Raw genomic sequence first — 19,661 nt, 5'->3', positions numbered from 1 at the left:
CATAAATTTTCGAGTTCCTAACACATTTCTGACTTTGACTATCAACAGAAGATATATATTATTTGAACCCTTAAAATGACTTGTGTAGGCTCACAATTGTAGCAATGGTGCTGCCTTGAAATTCGAAATCATGCAAGGAAGATTCCAGTTAATTTTGTTTAGATAATAAATAATTTATTCAAAAGAATAAGCATTTTGATAATAATCTCTGTTTTGTCATAATCCTGACTATCTATTCATAATTAACATCCACCATATTAACATAAGCAAAGTCACTAACCGCAAAGTCAACTAAAAGCAAGCTACGAGAACCTAATTCCAATGCCTTACAAGGATTCAACTCTTCACTTCTCAAGACCCAACCAAAATTTGTAAACTTGTAATTTGTCAATGCAAAACTAATTTCTTACCACCAATAAATCATTAGAACCTTCAGATTTTAGCTCAAACTAATTAAAATTCTTTAGTTAGCTTTCAACTATTAATTTTAAGTTGCAATATCCTTAACTTGTTTCTATCGGCTCCTTGTCAGGGGCTTTCTCCGGACCTTCACCAACCAGTTGTTCATTGATATTTTGGTCTGCAGTTTTCTCATCAGCCTCATTATTTACCTCTTCACTTGCGGGTTCAGTTGGAGCCGGAGGCAACACCTCCGCCACAGTCTTCACGAGCTCGTCAACGTCATCCCCTAAACGCTTCTCGCAATCCTCTACAATCTGTAAACATTGAAAAACCAGATTACTAATTGTTCCAAATTTGAATATTAACAAACGTAGTAAACCATGACTAGTTTATATGGTTAAAATGGTCTTGGTTGTTCTACAAAACTCAACGCCATTTATGGCCAGTCTTCCAAATATACTAGGGTAGGACTTCACTTATTGAACTTGAGCCATTATCAAAGGTAGAATCAAGAGATAAATCTATAAAAGGACAACGTCCTGCTATTAGTTCTGTCTCAACACACACACACACAAAATAATAAATTAAAGAGCCGAGTCAATGTATATGGATATGAGAATTCTACCGTATGGTATGAACTACCCTACCGGTCGGACACGGTTCGGAATCGTCCGACTTTCATCAAGGTTTTTTTAATTATCATAATTTTCTTAATATAATACGATTATGATATGATACAAGCCAACAATTTTTTAATATCCTACCAATGAATTCTCCATATAGATAATAGCAAACTTCTATTCTTTGCTCATATTATAGCTCTTGTTCTCGCATCAATCAAAATGATATCAGCATTCAGTTCAAATCTGCCAAACGTATGCAGCTCTACTTATGTCATAATCACATGCATTAAGCAAACATCAATACTGTGAGAGATGATTGTAATTGTCATGAAAATTTAAGCAGTTCAAAAAAGAGATGAGAAGAAACTTAGTCATGGTTACCAAGTAAATTTCAACTGCAGTGGACGCCCTAATGTTGATAATATTGAGCACCTCAGCTTTTGCAAGGTCATACTTTTTGCACTTCTCCAAGAACTCATTGACGTTTTCTTTTGTCTGATCGCAAGCAGCAGTCTCAACCAAATAGTCATAAACCTAGACCCAAAAAAGTGTGGCAATTAGCTATCACTCTAAGCAAATTACACAATAATCTCTAGGGATAATAACAAAAATCTTTCTTGTGTTTCATAAAAAATTTGAGTTCCATCCTATGTTTTCATCAATATTGCACATATGCCCTACGTTTATAAATTACATTAAACTATCCTTTACCTTTTACAAATCACGAGGAAAACCTCCCATACTATTCGTAAAACGTAAGGAATAGGTGCAACATTCTAGCAAACATAGGGAAAATCGTAACACTTCGATAAAAACACAATCGAGATTTCTTTCATAGTCCGTAGTCAATATCAGCAAAATGGGAGCAAAATATAGGACAAACTTTGTATTCAGATGGAGCTACATCGGCAAGAACCCTTGTTGGATCCTTTGAAGCTCCTTTGGATTTTAGAAAATTGAGCACTTCAAAATTGGCAAGTGCACCAGCATTAGCCTCTAGTCTGCAAAATATAGTCAAAAGGCCTCATTTTTAAATATACCCAATAAGTCAAAAACATGAGATAATCTAAAAAATAATGAGTAATAATAATTTAAGCACATACATCTTCATTCCCAGAAAATCAGATATTGAGACAGCTGAAACTGTAAAGTATCACTTTTCTTTCTCCAACCCCACAAGCCAGTGACCGTCAGAAACAGATTAGATTCCCCTTTCAAGCTAAATTCACCAAATGATCTACAAAAAAGGCCCAAATATTTCAAAGTAAATTCAATGCCGGCTAACAAATTATCCACAAAAGTCTCAAAATGTTGAAATTAATCATATAAATTATTTTTCTTTCAAAAGTAGATAAAGGTTTCAGCTTGATTCCATAATATTTGCGGAACTATTTTTTATTTTTGTAAAAACATGAATCAGTATTCTCATGCCCGAGAACCCTAATCGGTGACTAATTGGGATTAATAAAATTAAAACATATAACAAGAAAATCATCAAGGAAAAACTCAATAGGATCGTATATAGGTACTGAGAATTGCAGTTTTTTTTTTTGGGTAAATCAGAATGACAAAAGAGAATTCATCACACTTGTAATTGAAATCAAGAAGGAAATACCAATTCAATAGGAAACTTTCGGAATAAGATCACTCAAAAGAGAGAACTCTACCTCAAAATTTCAAGATCTCTACAAATTTCTCCTTTTTCCAAAAACTTTCGCCGCAGAGTTTTGGCCCTTCTACTCTGTCGGAAGCTCGGTGGTGACGCCAAGGAAGTTGTGCTGCCGTGAGAGAGAGTGAGAGAGAGAGAGCGTGTGTTCGGCGGCAGAGCGAGACGAGGAGGCCAAACTTCAATTTTGTCAAAATTTTAAGTTTTAGAAGGGCATCGCTGCAGCTTTTTTTTTTTTTTTTACGCCAACTTATAATTTCCTTTTTTGCTGGTTTAGTATATGAGTTTAAATGAGTGGTTTTGATTATTATTAAAAAAATATAGTATAAAATTTTAATAAAATTAAAAAAGTTATTTTTGAGAGGGCGTGGGTATAAATTTTTATGTTTAATTTTTTATTAATATTTTTTTGTTAGTAAAGTTATTGGATTAAAAAAGTTATTAATTAAGAATAAAAGATGTAAATCTTGATTCATGCATTTTTAAAAGGTATTTATCTCTTTTCTTCTTATATTTTTTTTTGAGAAAAAAACACTAATTTAAAAATATAGGTTTGAACCCATAAAAAATCCATGTACCAAACATATAATTTTTAAATATGGAGTTTTTAGCACATTTGCCTCCTATATTTCTCATGGTTTAACAAATTGTTCCCAAAATTTTAATTTTGGCAAGTTGTCCCCTCAACTTTTAAAATTGTTATAATATGCCCTATTTTGACGACGATTGTGTTAAATTAATGTAAAAAAACACGTTCAGTTAAAAATTTTAACATTTCAATTCAAATGTAACACCAAATATTTTAATATCTCAACTTTTAATCTCTTAAATCTAATAAAAAATATTGAGCAAATTTAGTTAAATGGAGCACATTGCAATAAATTTACAAGTTCAGGAGGTAACTTATCAAAATTAAAAATTTAGGGGGCAATTTACTATACCAAGACAAGTTCGGAGTGCAATTATGCCAAAAACCCTTAAATCTATAGGCTGTTAGCAATACAAAAGGCTGACACATATTATCAAATTGACGATTAGAAATACAAGATTCATATGTGATCTGGTTTGAAAAATAATGAGCTTTACCTTTCATGTGCAAATCTTGTATCTTAAAATGTCAACCATTTCAGTGCTAACTTTGCCTAAACATATCCATTCGTTTCGCACATTCGAGTTGAGAACTTGAGTTGAAAGGTGAATTTATATGAGAGAAAATACTATAACAGAAAAAATTAAATTTAAATTTTTATAAGAGAAAATACTATAACAAAAAAGTTTAAATTGTGATTCGAATAGTTAAACAAATAAAGCATTACGGAGTTATGATCAGATCTGATAAGTTAATTTTATTCCTTTTCTATTTCTATTGACTAATTATCTTTCCAAAGGTCTCCTGCAGCTTATCTTTTTTCTACCATTTCTTTATTATCTTTCCAATAAATCTTCCGTTAAGTAACTAACAAAGTATAACTATTGGATATATGGACGTGACTTTTTATTTTTAAACTAAACAATTTCGTTTTCAACTTCAGCCTTAATCATACTCTCTCACAATTTTATCGAAAAGTTCATAAAGAAAATATCTATTCTTAATGTATTACATTTTTTATCTTTAACTATCATATTACCCTATTGGTCATGGTTTTGTACTTCACAAGAATTGTTATTGTGTAAGGATTTATTATATTTATATTTTCAGTAACAAGATATTTTATAAGATGTGAATTTGAATGGGAAACATTAAAAAAATTAATTGATTTATACTAAGATATCTTTAAAGTATCAATAGCAAAGACACAGGAAATAAAAAGAAAAAAAAAAAGAGTAAAAAAGGTCAAGTGAGTCATATTATATATATATATATATATTGCTACGATTCAAATTTCAAGTGAATCATTTGATATGTTCAATCTCATAATATAACTTCAGCTTAATCTAGTAAGAAGAGTGACATGGAAGAATTTTTATGTGATTTATAAAATGTGTCAGCACATGCCACTAATGCATATCAAATGAAACCCTGCATCCTTCAATAATAGAGTAATATATATACATATATATATATAAAATACTATGACTTTCTCTGCTGCGAAATTTGCATTTAGCGGAAGCTTTTCACTTTCATTATGTATTACTATTACAAAAATATACAAAGCAACAAATAAATCCTTTTGAAAAAAAAAAGTGAAGAGTTTTAAGGGCCACACTACTGCCTGAAAACAGTAAAACCAGGACAAATATGGCAGCTTCCCAATCATTTACCAAAGCATTGAAAATTTGTTCACAAAAGAAACTCAATAGTTTTAAGTTCCACAGGCAGATCCCCATCACTACTTCTTTCCCTTATAGCCATTAAACTCCTTTTATCACCTTCTAAATAAGCTTTCATGAAGGCAATCACAACCCCACCAACAAATTTCCTCATGGGCTCTCTAGTCTTTCCATTTTTACACAAGCAATAAGTAGTTTTCCCTCTTATCCCTTTAGTCTCATCATCCAACATATCAACATGACCATAATCCTTGACCACAAAGTAGCAAGCAGGCTCTCTACACTCCTTGAAGAAGTCCTCATGGTTAACACCTTTGGGAGCACAAGGAGGGAACAAAGGGTTCCTCTTGACTTCACCCAAACCCGACCCGACGACCATTACCGGCATACCGAGATCAAATGAATGGGGGACATAGGTGAGGACTGGTGGAGGGGTTTGTTTCCCTTTGTCCATTCCATCAACCGGGTCAATGCCAATAAGAGCTGAGAATTTGAGGGTGGTGATTGTTTCTTTGCTTAGAGCTAGCGCAAATGAGGTTTTGCCACCGCGGCTGTGGCCGGCTAGGGCTACTTTGCTCAGGTTTGGCTTGACTTGCTGTGGTAGCAAGTATTGGAGTCCTTTGGATAACCAGTTTGTTACTTGAGCTGTAGACTTTATTTCATCACTTGAGTCTGGTCCAGCCACAGTATATAGCTGGTCAGTGCAAAGAAAAAGAAAATAAGTGAGCCAAGTGCTCAATAGCATCTGATATGAAGATTCAAAGAGGATATATAATTCTAAGGTCGCCTTTACTAGTTAGGAATTCGGTGAATCAGAAATAAGTTCCGATGACCAAAGGAACTAAAGTTTAGGTAGAATTGAGTTTCAGAATTTCATTTAAGTGTTATACTGAATTAATAGTAATAAAGTTCTAGTCAAATTAACTACAATTCTACTGTTTACTGAACAAAGGAATTAGATGACTAGTGTGGTTAAATAATGTTGTATGGAAGAAATGAATAAATTAAAATGACATTATTCAGTAAAATAAAGTGGTTACTCCCTTTTCTTTTCTTTTCTTTTCTTTTTTTGCCTGAAAAAATAACTGAATTTGTAAATATAAGGTGAGTGAGAGAACTTCATTCTTGACTTGCTGAGACTCCAATAATAAAAGTAGACACTAGAATTCAAAATCAGGAATTTAAGTTTCTTTCTACATTTTTTCTCAAAAAAAAAAAAAAGTTTATTTTTTCTACATTTGAACTTCTGATTATTAAACATGTCAAAAAAAAAAAAGGACATTTGGAAAATGTTTTGTAGAGCAAATTTATATGAATAGATAATGGAAAGTTTTGGAGTAACAAGCTGGAAATGGCATTTGAATGTGAATGACAATAAGAATGGCCTCAAAACAGCCAAGTTTATTGGGCAAATCCAAAGGAGATTAATGGGAAATCAGAGCATATAAAACAAAGAAGTAGAAAAAAGTGTAACTGATAAGGACAGCCACTTGGCTGTTTCATTGCCAACCAAAACATGCCAAATTTAACAAATACCATAACCGCAGTGCTTTTCAGTAATTTGCCTAGGACCCATCAACCATGTCAAGTCCTTCTAGTGTGAACCATAAGCATAAAAAACTTGCAAGCTAAGACAGGTCCAAGAAAAAGAATTGCAGGTAATTAGCTTCTTTCGAATGCCAAAATCACTAAGGGGTTGTTTTTGAGTGTAACTTGAGTGTAATTTTTTAGTTGAATTTAAGTTATAACTTGAGTTGAAGTTAGAATTTGAATAAAGTTGAGTAAAATTGAATAAAGTTGAAACTTAAAAAAACGTGAATTTGAATAAAGTTGAAACTTGAGTTGTTTTTTTTTTTAAAGTTTTTAGACAAAAAACATGTCCTAATAAACTTCATCCGTTTCGCTAATTTGAATTAAAAAAAAATTTAAATTTTTATAAGAAAAAATACAATAACAATAATTCGAATTAAGAACGGGTTTATATAATGTTGTTCTAAGTATATAAAATTGAACCTTCGGGTCAACAATTATCCGGATAAGATCACTTAATGAGGTTCATTTACAGACTACAGTATTACTCTTCCCGGAAGTCTTTATAGTCGATCTGTCTGTAAAATTCGTGTTTCACCTATGCATTATATATATATATATATATAATTGAACCATTTAGGCAAACACCATCAATTCTAATATTATTCTTCAATAATGGGTCAAATCAGCAAAACAAGTTTCAGAACTTTTTCAAATAAGGCCCCATTTGACAAAAAAATCAAAGTCACCAAAAAGAAGCAATACAAATTCTAGAGAGAGAGAGAGAGAGAGAGAGAGAGAGAGAAGTGCCTGAGGGGCTATAACGATGAAGCCATGAGAAGCAACATGTTGGAGAAGTTGAGAGTAGAAAGAGTTGTAGAGAAGGTAGCCATGAGAGAAGACAAGAAGTGGGAATTCTCCTCCTTCAGATGGCATGGCGATCAGAAGCGGCTTTGGAGGTGGAACTGGAATTCTTGTCTCGGCCTCTACTTTTTGTATGACTGTTGAGTATTTTCCACTCTCATAAACGTTGGAATTCACGGTTGAGGAAGTTAAGGAAGACATTTTCTGAAGTTGTTGTTGTGGCTTTCTGAGGTAGTAAAACAGGATTGCTTTTTTGCTTAGAGCTTCTGATAAGCTCCGAAGAGATATTTCTGTGGTGTTATTTATAGCCTTACTTCTCTGATATTTCTACTTGGGCTCAAGGCCCAAATATTCCCACTCTTTCAATTTGTGCTCCCGAGACTCACTACCGTAGTCCTCAAATTCGATATTGATATGGAAAACCGTTTCAACCGTTCGATTGAAACTGGTGGTCTCAACTTACGTTCTCCTGAAACAAAACTAGACAAGCCCACACTGGATAAAACCTTTCCTTAATTACCAAAAGCCACGAAAAATACTAATAAAAAAAAAAACTCCGGCGAACCATCCACCATCCTTGCCCCTCCGCCTCCGTAGCTCGCGACGCAACCCACGACGACGAGAGCCATCCCTTAAAAGCGCACGAACTCACCTCCCCTCTCCGACGTGACGCGGTTTGCTTCTCCTCCGCCACGTGATTTTTTTCTCATCCGCCGCTCGATTTTCTCCTCCTTCGCCGGCCGCTTGATCTTCTTCTCCTCCGTTGCGCGATCTCATTCTCCTTTGACGTGAGCTTCCCGACTCTTCTAAAGTGCGCTTTCTGCAGATTAAAGGTCGTGAATCGCGACCAGGTTTGTGATGAGGACGCGACCGAAAGGTGGGTTGCGACCCATCGCTATCTGGAGTCATCGGTGGCGACCCCAACCCACCCCTCCCAAGGGTTGGTCGCGATCTGACCATTTTCATATCTGGGTCACCGGCAACCCCCTCATTCAATCTGCAACTTTTCGTTTTTTTTTTATTTAAATTTTCGTGTTTGAAAAATTAGTGTGGATGGGCTCATCTATCTATTAGTAAACTTCTTTATTTTCGGTCGTACGTCAAAAATCCGTTATTGATATCGTAAAAAGATAAAGACGGTATTGAGTAGTTTCCTTGTTGTTTACATGAATTTCTAATACAGGAACTATCTTTTTCACTACAGTTAAGAATTATTGTTTTAGCCTCTAGATTGATTTTTGACCGGCATGATCAGAAATTATAATAGACGTCATTTTTTCAAAAATATTTGTGGTAAATATATATTTTGAAATATTTGTAATAAATAACATTATTTACGATAAATGATTCATTTATGAAATAAATTATAAAATAAGTATACTATTATTATGCTTTGTAAATGAATCGTAAATATACTATTTATCATATATATTTTTAGAAAAATATTATTTAGCTCCTCCTTCCTAAAAAATAACCTTTCTTTAAGAAAAAACTATTATTCATCTGTATTTGATATTAATGTTCCATTTTTCTTCTTTTGTTTCCTCCTTTTGCTTGAAATTCAATGTTTTATTAGTTATTACTTGTTCACATACTTATTTAGGCCTTGTTTGGATTGACTTAAAATGATTAGATTTTAATTTATTTAGTCTAAAAACTGTTTTTGAATGCTTTTAGATAGACACGCGAATTAGATTTTTGACTTTTATAAGTTGTTTTAGAACAAAACACCTCTTTAGTGCTTATAGAAAAAAAGAGCTTATCAAAAGGTTTTCTTAACCTTTTATTTGTGAATCTATCAATATAATAGAAATGGTAAATCGCGGGTACTATTATTAAGCGTTTTTTACCAAAATGGTGACGTTTTGGTTGAAAACGCATGAACAGTAACATTCCCGCACATTTTTTTTGGCTGGTTTAGTTTTTTCCCTTCATCTCCTCTTTTTCTTTTTGCTTTTTTCCTCTAAAATTTTATATTTTCCTACGTAGATATTTCTTTTCGATGATACCCTAAAAGTTATTTATTCTTTCATTTTAATCTTTTTTTTACCCTTCTCTATTTTTGTCCTAAAATTTTATTTCCTTCCATTTTGGTTTTGTACTAAAACTTTTTTAATTCTTCATTTTGGTATGTTTTTGACTCATTTTATTTATTTTCTTATTATTTCTTCATTTGGTCCTTTTTTATCTTTTTTTACTATTTCTCCTAAACTTTTTTTTTTTTTTTAATTTTAGCTTCTTTTTGAATTTTGTATTCATATGTTTTATACTTTTAATAATAACACAATAATTAAAACTTAATATATGATTACTTCTTAGGTGCGTAGCACGCTTTCTTGAACTAGTAACAAATTAAAAATTCTATGCACATCTTTTTATAATAATAAGAGCTTTTGATTCTATTTATTCATATAGGTTCAAAAGCTTTTTTAAAATTGAAAAGTTTTTCAATTTACTATCCAAATAATAATTAAAAAGTGTTTGATTTATACATCTTTTCTTTAAAAGTAAAGATGCTGGGGCTCTTTTACGGCGGGCCTGCTGACATGAAGAGTGAGGCATTCATGGCCTCTCTCGATTGGTCCGGTGCGGCATTGATTTATACATATTCTAATTGGTCCATATGCCCCCCTCGGCCTTATGTCCCTCTGCCCCTACTCATACTGTGGGATCAAAATTTTTTGTTAGTGCGTGTTCTTAAACAACACCAACGCCTTTTAACATTGTTCGTTAAATTATGATAGGGGCGAGTGTGTAGATTTCTTGTGCTCGATGTTGAAACAAGATGAGAAGCATGTGTGGTAACCAAATGAAATAAGTTTGTAAGTAAACAATAAGAATTTCACTAAATACCACATCTCGATTGGAGGATCTATGGCTTAGCTGTGTATAGAATGATGTATGAATCATTCTATATCACCATATAAAAAGCTCAACGAAGCATTCAGTGGGATGGATTTACTTTGTTGAGTTGTCCGTGTTAAAGCAATTCAATTGCATAGTGATATTTGGAGTTTACATGAACCAAAGTGTCAATTTCCTTCGATTATCGTTTGTTTTGTCGTTTTCTATTCAACTTGTCATTTTCTATATTTTGTTATTATCATTTTAGAGTTCTTTTTTTTGCCCGACTTCTTTCAATTGTCTTTTTCCTTTTATTGCCAACAACCTGGTTATTTTCATTTATTTTCTTCTGGATCTTTTCTATTTCGTTGTCATTAGAGCTGTAAGTTTATAACAGACCATACGGGCTGGTTCGAGACCTACTATTGTTGGTTCAGATCCAACCTTAACCTCTGGTCTGAGCCGGGCCTAGGTTCAAGCCCGAATACTTATTCGGGCCTAGTGGTGTCAAAAGGGCCGTGCCAGGCCAGCACAACCCTTCTAACCCAAGGCCCGTCACAGGGTTGGGCCAGGCATGAGGGAAGACCCTCAGGCCCAGCCCTGGCCCCGACCCTTGTCCATAAGGGTCGTGCCTGGGCCGGGCATGAGGGAAGACCCTCAGGCCCCAGCCCTGGTCCCGGCCCTTGTCCATAAGGGCCCGGGCCCAGGCCCTTCATGAGTCGGCCCTGGCCCTTTTCAATCTGTTGAAATCAATGGTCCAATTTATGGCCGTTGAGCATGCACTAGTCGATTGGATTGCACTGGATTAGCATTTATTATCATATTTAATGGCAAAAAAAGGAAATATACCATATGCCCTAAAAAGATGTGAATTTATTAAATTGAAATAATATGAATAATTACACATGAATGACTGGCTCGTTAAAAACCTTACCAAGTAAAACCCGTGGGGAGATCGGGACAAAACCTTAGTGAAGGAAAAAAGAATGCAGTAGACAAGGATAATTAGATTACACTGTGGCCGAATTGCTTCCAGAATATGTTGTTATGTCTAAGCTTGAAAAATAGTCTATAAGTGTATCATCTGTATAATGTTGTTTTCGTCTTCTTGCATCTTTCTAGTCTTTCACGCACATTAGCCCCTCCAAGATATCCGGGTACATTCTTCTCCTCTTATTGTCAATAATTCGATTGCTTACACTAAATGCTTGCTCTGATGCTACTGTGGACACTAGAGTTGTCAAAATGTCACGTGCTATAATGGATAATGTTAGAAAATGATCTTGCTTGCTCTTTCACCACTGTAAGATTTCTAGTTTGTCGTCATCAATTAAAAATTTTGAGTCAAAATATTCGCCAAGTTCTGAAGACAATCCATGTGTTGATGATGATCCTGATACTTTCTCTTTTCTCTTCAAGAAGCTCCACGATGAACTTTTAGGCCCGGAACTGCTCTTTGATGTCGAAGTTGATTGTTGTTGTTCTCTTGTTCTGTATTTTTTTTTTTCATACAATGCAAACATATGTTCTAACATTTTCCTTGCATCATCAATAGTTAGTTCCATATCAATAGACAAATTATCTATTGTAGCAGACATCAAAGATTATGTGCCATCAATTGACATTTAGGATCTACAATTGTTGCTAATGCATATAAAATTGAACAACTGACCCAAATTACTCTTAAAGTTTCTTTCCATTTTATTTACTATGGGTGCAAAAAGATCAGTATCCCTATAATAAGCAAATGTATCAGAAATATTAAATAATTGATGCAAAGCAAGATGAACAGTAGGATAATACACACCAGAAAGTAACTCGGTAACATTGTAGAATACTTCTAAAATTTTAAGTACTCATCAATCTTCCAATCTGCATCATAAATAAAATGCTCACCATGCTTACTGTTCACATATGTAGTGATTATCTGTTGATACGAAATAACATTTTTCAACATTAAGTAGGTAGAGTTCCACCTATGTCGAACATTTGTTGGAAATTTTTTTAGCCTAATCTGACTATTCCTACAATATTGGCAAAATTCTTAGAGCTGAGCTCCCGAACTAGAGATGAATGATAACGCCTCTCTACTTTTAGTTAGATGAAGAGATATAATTTCAATACCAGCTTGGACTACTAAATTTATGATATGGCATGCACAACGTTGATGAAAAAATTCTCCACTAATAAGTGGTTTCAAATTTGTTTTGACCATGTTGATAGCAGTTGTGTTTGCTGGTGCATTATCAAAAGTAATAGTTAAAACTTTATCTTCAATGCCATAAAAATTAAAAATTTCCATAATAGTAGAAAAATAACATTTGCATTATGTGGAAAAGGACATAAACGAAAACCAATAATTCACTTTTACAAAACCCAACCCTCGTCAACATAATGAGCCGTGACGCATAAATAACCAATTTTATTACAACCCTCCCAAAGATTAGATGTGCAAGAGACTGTAGCATTAAAAGACTTAAAATTATCAACAAGTGATTGTCTCATTGCATAAAAAAGTTTCATGAAATCAGCTATAGTTGTGTTTCTACTAACCCTGTTAAATTGTGGACAAAATACAGTCTGAATAAATTCTTCAAATGGTTCATCATCTACAAAAGACAATGATAATTCGGCACTAGCTACAAATTTAGCTAGTGCCTATCACGAGCACGTTGTGCATCATATGTAAAATTTTGTAAACCTTGATTTGTGAGTGAAAGTGTTTGTTGACGGGAGTCCACACTACCACTTTGGTGTAATGGTAGACATGCTTACCAATGTCTATCAGGATGGCCTGTACCCTCACCTTTTTTGTTGGAAAAGTGTTTTTTGTAATGTTTACAAACCGCACGCATTTCAATTTCATATGTTTTTGGATTTGGTCATAGCTCCTTTATGTAATGTTGTCATGCAGGAGCTGTGCGCGGTCTTTTTTCCCTTGCACGTTCTCCTATATCCTCGTTGTGTATCGACTGGTTATCAACCGAAACATTATCCGCATCAGTGGGGTTGGAGTTGTGCAACAAAATTTCATCCTCATAAAATGGTTGATCTCCAAAATCAGAAAAATTTGATTCCGCCATTTTCTGTAAAAATTAAAATTAAAATTAATGTTAACAAAAATATTTATAAACAATAAACAATGTAAATAAACATTAAATAATAAAATATTATACCAAAATAATGAGTATAGTACCTTTTTTCAGGATGTCTTTAATTTGATTGAAATTTGTAAATGAAAGAGATAAGAGAAAGTTAGGAATCAATAATGAAAGCTAAGAATCAGAGAGAGAATATGAGAGATAGAGTTATGAGAGTGAGGTAAGTTGAGAGTTGAGAGTGATGTAGAAGAGTTGAGAATGTTGTGAGGGAGATAGGGCTTTTATAGGGGTTTTGGAGCATGAGGGTTGAATTTTATTGTTGGGCATGTCACGGGTCGGGCCTCGGACTAGCCGTTTTCGACTGTTAGGCCCATGACGTGTCGAGCCGCGTGCCGGGCTGTTTTTGACTGTTGGGTCTGTCACGTGCTTGGGCCTTCAACGGGCCAGGACCGTGGACTGAGAAAATGAGGCACAACCCTAGCTCGGTAGACGTGCTTGGCCGGCCCGTAACAGTACAGGACCGGACCGTATCGAACCTCACACTGTAGCGGGCTAGGTCAGGCCGTCCATAGACGGCCTCACCTAATTGACACATCTATTCAGGCCTCGCCAGACACCATCTTTTTAAAAAAGTTTTGAAAATACCTTATAAAATTTCAGATCGAGTCGGCCCTGCCTCTTCCGGACTTTTAGAGCCAGACTGTGCCGACTCTCTCCCCTTTAAGGTTGGGTCAGGCCGACCCAAAATTTCCATACGGCTCACAGCCCCAACTGGAACGAAAGACCCGAACTTTCATCTCTAATATTCAATTATCTTTATTGTCGTTTTCTCTTCTTTTGTTGGTCCATGGTTGCTCGTTTCGAATTTTATTATTATTTTTTTTAAGCTTTATTTCGTTAAGATTTACATCGCTGTTCCCATTTTATTGTTGCTTGACTATTAAATATAGACTTTCCTTCTTTTGCCTTTACATGTCACTTTTAAGTTTGTCCTTATGTTTTCTTTTTCTTTGTTGTTATTTTTATGTCTTCTCATACCATTCAATTATCTTTGGAGTTTGCATATCTGTTGTCGTTTTATATCTTGGTTTGCCTTTCAGTTGTCGTTTTGAGTTTTGTCGTCGCCTCTATTTCATTCTCGTTCATCAGTCTATTGTCATTTGTTTTCTGTGTTCTTGTTCGCAAGGATTTTTTTCCTTGTTTTGTACTTTTATTGCTCCTGACTTTCATGTTTATTGTCACTACTTGGTGCTCGCTTGAATTCTCAGGTCTGTTTGATTCACGCGTTTAAAATTATGATTATGATTTTGTTAAACTACCTTTTTTACAAAAATTTTGAATAGAAAAAGTTTTCGCAAATGAGTTCTCTCATAAAATTTAAATTCAGAATCAAAATCACTAATTTAAACGTGTGAACTAAACGAGCCACTAATGTTTCCCTTGTTGTTTGAGTTTTTCTTGTTGCCATTTTTTTTCCCTTTCATATTTGTACCTTCTAGTTTCTTTACTCGGTTCTCAATTGATTTTTATTTGTCATTTCTAAATTTCATGTTGTTTATAATATTAGTATGGGGATATTACGTATTTGTACCCTTTGAAATCTTTTGTGATTTCACATTGTCACCCCCGAATTTTCTTCTTAAGAAGTTAATAATAATAGCAATTAACTCCAATAACAAGAATCAAATTAAAAATTCTAGAGAACTTGGAGAGTAATTCAAAGAGAAAATTGTAATTCAATATATAAGAGGAGCCCAACGAATCGCCACGTGGCCCACCTAGTGGGACTGATGTTGGGCCTGACTTGCCCCGCATAAGGATATAGACCAACCCGACCTAGATGCCCCCGCCGACCGAGGCCTGGGTCTTCAGCCCCTGGGCTAACCCGACCCCATAGCTTTTTTTTCTCTCTTTTTTTTGACAGATAAAGTTGGATTATAGTTATAATTACTTGTTCTTGTCTATATGAAGGGAAAATGCTGCTGATGTGAAGGCAAAGTTCATAGTAGAAGCTGCAAATTGTCCCACCGACCCCGAAGCAGATGAGGTAGTATTACAAATCCATATTGGTTTTATCGACTTTATAGGAATAAAGCACTAAAACAAACAAACTTGAAGAATGGTGAACTAATCTATCCCTTTCTGCAGATCCTGTCCAAGAAAGGAGTTGTTATACTTCCTGACATCTATGCAAATTCTGGTGGTGTGACTGTTAGCTACTTTGAATGGGTTCAGGTAAAAGAAACCAAATGAAACACTGTCATCGTTTCAATACCTAAAGTAGTTACATTTCCCCCTTCTCTATTGATTGCCCCCCTCCACCCCCCCCAAACCCCCCCCCCCCCTCTCTCTCTCTCTCTCTCTCTCTCTCTCTCTCTCTCTCTCTCTCTCTCTCTCTAATTTTCTCTCTCATTCTCACCCCTTCTCTACATGCTCCAAAACAAAACCCAAAACCATTTCCTCTTTCTCCATTAACAAGAAAAAGAATTTATAACAAAACCTACAGACAAAGAAGAAATTCTTAAATCCCATCATACATTTTGCTCAACCATTGTTGTATAATATGGGTGGATCCAAAGGTGACGTTGAATCTGGCTATAATGTTAGGCATGGCAATAATAACATGGATCAACTCTATCCAACGATGCTTGAGAGCCCCCAACTTCGTTGGGCTTTCATTCGCAAGGTTTACGTCATAATCTCCATGCAACTTCTTCTCACCGTCGCCGTCGCCGTAGCCGTCATCTTCTACCGTCCGATCCCGGATTTTTTCGTTAAGACAACGGGTGGCCTTATTGCCTACATTGCCATTATCATCTTTACCTTCCTACGTACGTAAACTCCAATGCATAAAATAATTTGTGAAATTAACACCTTTTTTTGTGTATTTCCTTTATATATAAGAAATTAATTTATGTTTGATATATATTTTTTCTGTTGTTCATATATAGTTATGATCGCGTTGTACTTTTTACACAAGCGTCATCCGGTGAACTTTCTCCTCCTCACGTTGTTCACAATTGCGATCGCGTTTTCTGTCGGACTCAGTTGTGCCTACACGAAAGGTATTCTTCCACGTGCAATTCCAACCATTTTTTCTTCTTTATCTTGGATCCATTGTCCAAAAAAAAAAAAAAAAAAAGAACTAGTTTTGTTTTTACATCATGTTATTCATTTATCATGAACTCATTAATTAATTCATCCTTTCGTCGTCATGAGAGGATCTGTCTCTCATGAATTTGATTTTGCTATACTTTCCAAAAAAACGAAAAAAAAAAAAATGGATTTCCTTGCAATATATGGATAATATTTATTTCATCAAAATCCTTATGCATTGCCTATATTGTAAATGATGCATAAAATAGACACGAATGAGATATATTTAGGTCGATCAGTTGTCTAATTTGTGTCTGTAAATGGTGGCAAATTTCTAATTTTTGTAATAGATTAAAATAGATAGTTAATTTGTGTGTGTGTGTGTGTGTATATATATATATATATTGAGATACATTGATGTCGTATAACCTTTCTTGTTAACAGGGGTTGTTATTTTGGAGGCCGCAATTCTGTGCTCTATCGTGGTGGTTAGCCTAACTTTGTATACATTCTGGGCAGTGAAGAGAGGCTGGGATTTCACCTTTCTTGGGCCTTTCCTATTTGCTTCTCTCTTGGTTCTTCTTATTTTTGCCCTCATTCAGGTATATTTTATATTTCCACTTCAATTTCACACGTACTTGCATGTTTCATTGAACCAACATGTTTCTTGCTTCTCAACATTCACCACAAAAACTCTAGGCTTTTCAATTTGATCATAATGTAACTTTTGGACTTGTGGATTTAAGTGAGATAACATAATTCACCAGATAGACCATATGTCACTTTATTTCATAGGTTTAAACCACAATTCAAACATTTTTTTTTTCATTCTATTTTCTTTCACAAAAATAGAAATGGGAGTATTTCCTACATAGGCAAAGTCCCGTCTCGAAAAGAATGGGAATGGAGGACAAATTATTGGGGATGAGAGCGCGGATACGGATAAAATCTTATCCCAAGTTGTGCCGGAGTGGACACAAGGGAAACACTCTCCCACTCTGATATTATTTTAGTTATATATTTTATACAAATAAAAAATATATAATATTACCATTTTAAGCATCATTAATCCTTTTGTGATTTTGTTTTTAAAATTCGATTTCTATATGTTTAGAATTTGTTTTGTTTTCTACAAATTTTGATTTTGGTTTAAATTTAGAGTGCATTTCTATTAATTTTTTAAAATTTCTATAATTTTAAATTGCATAATTATATTAGATAAATAATAATTAGATAGGTATGGAGAAAGACCCTCCAATAGAGAATTCTTGACCCAATCCTATCTCTTCTTAAGTGGGGATGGGAGAAGTTACGGGAAGTAGGGGTGTAATTAGGCCGGGTAGGCTCGGGTTGGACTAAAAAATTAGGCTGAGCCGCATTGTGTGGGTTGAGAAAACTTTGGGCCGCAACACTCTCATAAGCCCACAAACCCGTAACCTGTCGGGTGACCTTGGGTAGGCTCGGGTTACTCGGGTTGACAGGCTTGGGAACTTTTCAATTATCACAATATGCATAATGCATAAAACAAGGGTGATCTCAAGGACTACATGATCACTTTTTAATCAATTAATCTATGTTTGTTACGGAATCATTATCAAACAGAACATGTCTTTCCTTCAAGAAGAGGTCTAAATGCAAGGTGAATAATTAAAACACACACTTTAAAATCAAACACTTCTAAAAAATGACAAATTCAGTATTTTGAAGAGAAAAAAAGTTGTAAGAGAAATAAGAAAAATCGGATCTTTTTAGCGAGACACAGGTAAAATCACAAAGCCAATTATATGGTGTCTAATTAACAATTACACAAATCCACCATCCACAGATTTAGCCTCTTTATGTTGAGTTAGGAAGATTTTTAACAATTACACAAATCCATCATCCACAGAATATAGAATCAACAAGAATTATCTAAAGACTCAACCCTTTATGTTGTGTTCGGAAGATTTTTAAACTTATTATCATTAGGGTTTGACATTGTTTTACCTATTTTTAAACATGTTCAGCCGGGTAGGGGTACCTCGGGTTCATGGAACCCCACCCCGCATCTCTACCCGCACAGTGCGGGTTGGGCATAATTAAAACCGAAAATTAAATAAAAAATTAGAAACCTGTGATTTTTGAGTAGGGTCGGCTCGGCTCGGCCGGATTCGTCGGGTTCGTGGTTTCTTACAGCCGTAACGGGAAGTGAGGATGGGGATGAGAATCGATCCCCCATACAAAAATTTAAATTCATATTCAAACTTTTAATTTTTCAGTCTGATTGCAAACATTTATGTGTGACTAATGCACTTCAAAACTTTATGATTACAAGTAATAATACACCTCATGAAAAAAATAGAATTATCATTTTAGACTCTTTTTTCTTTTTTCTACCCTTATCAAGTTAAAATTTTAATTTCGTGACATGCTTAGAAAGAAGAAGAGAGGAAGTTTCAAAACACATATCATTTTCCGTGTGGATGATTAATTAGTTTGCTTGCTTTAAAGCAAATAAAAAATAACCAATTTGGAAGTAATTATACACTGCTCATGTTCTTTTTTTTTTTTTTAAATGTAATTGGTGAAAACAGGTATTTCTTCCGCTGGGTAAGCTTACATTGATGATATATTCAGCCTTGGCATCGATCATATTCTGTGGGTATATAATATACGACACTAACAATATGATCAAACATTACACCTACGACGACTATATTTGGGCTGCGGTTGCTATTTATCTTGATGTCATCAATCTTTTTCTCAGTATTCTCAGTATACTCAGATTGAGTGACTAAAAAATTATTAATTATTATTATAAACCAATAATTTCTTACGGTCTCTTTTTATACATGTTCATTATATGGGAATAAAAGGCCTATGTGTAGATCTTTTGAGCGTGTTTCGTATAATTTCTGTTGATGGTGAAATTTCGTCAACAGGATTGCACCGAGTCATCCCTTAGTATCCCGTAAGGTTACCGGCCTGATATTGGTGTATATTTGAGATTATGTTTATGGAGTGCTCGAGTGAACTATGTGGTGAAGGAAATATGAATGTAATGCCTAAATGAAAGGACACACGAAGTTTATAGTGGTTCACTCTGTTAATGAAGAGTTACATCCACTGTATTCTTGTATATATTTTCTCTGTTCTCATTACATGTGAAAAGAAGAGAGCTCTCTCTTTGCTCAGGGCGTTGTCCTCCTTTTATAGTCCAAGTTTACTTCATGGACGGTTTTGCTGTGTAGGCCCATCACTTGAGTGCCTGCTACCCTATGGGCC

The 19,661-nt window shown here is 34.6% G+C and overlaps 3 protein-coding genes across 3 annotated transcripts; 1 reads left to right on the top strand and 2 right to left on the bottom strand.

Moving 5' to 3' along the window:
- Positions 1-211: 211 nt before the first annotated feature.
- On the bottom strand, positions 212-2,926 carry LOC21392463. The gene is made up of 5 exons (XM_010094134.2): positions 2,693-2,926; positions 2,129-2,262; positions 1,909-2,026; positions 1,407-1,559; positions 212-716 (listed from the first exon to the last, which is right to left on the bottom strand). Exons 2-5 carry the CDS (start codon positions 2,134-2,136, stop codon positions 504-506), a joined length of 492 nt encoding a protein of 163 aa, XP_010092436.1. The 5' UTR covers positions 2,137-2,262; positions 2,693-2,926; the 3' UTR covers positions 212-503.
- A 1,865-nt stretch (positions 2,927-4,791) lies between these two features.
- LOC21392462 (chlorophyllase-2, chloroplastic) lies at positions 4,792-8,378 on the bottom strand. Its single transcript, XM_024163017.1, has 2 exons — positions 7,303-8,378; positions 4,792-5,656 (listed from the first exon to the last, which is right to left on the bottom strand). The coding sequence occupies exons 1-2, from the start codon at positions 7,555-7,557 to the stop codon at positions 4,973-4,975; spliced, it is 939 nt and encodes a 312-aa protein (XP_024018785.1). The 5' UTR covers positions 7,558-8,378; the 3' UTR covers positions 4,792-4,972.
- A 7,486-nt stretch (positions 8,379-15,864) lies between these two features.
- On the top strand, positions 15,865-19,174 carry LOC21392460 (protein LIFEGUARD 4). Its single transcript, XM_010094131.1, has 4 exons — positions 15,865-16,132; positions 16,253-16,366; positions 16,842-16,999; positions 18,971-19,174. The coding sequence occupies exons 1-4, from the start codon at positions 15,865-15,867 to the stop codon at positions 19,172-19,174; spliced, it is 744 nt and encodes a 247-aa protein (XP_010092433.1).
- The last annotated feature ends 487 nt before the right edge of the window (positions 19,175-19,661 follow it).

Source organism: Morus notabilis, unplaced genomic scaffold, assembly GCF_000414095.1.
Source record: "Morus notabilis unplaced genomic scaffold, ASM41409v2 Scaffold1163, whole genome shotgun sequence".
Lineage (NCBI taxonomy): Eukaryota > Viridiplantae > Streptophyta > Magnoliopsida > Rosales > Moraceae > Morus > Morus notabilis.
This window is presented reverse-complemented; position numbering and strand designations above follow the sequence as displayed.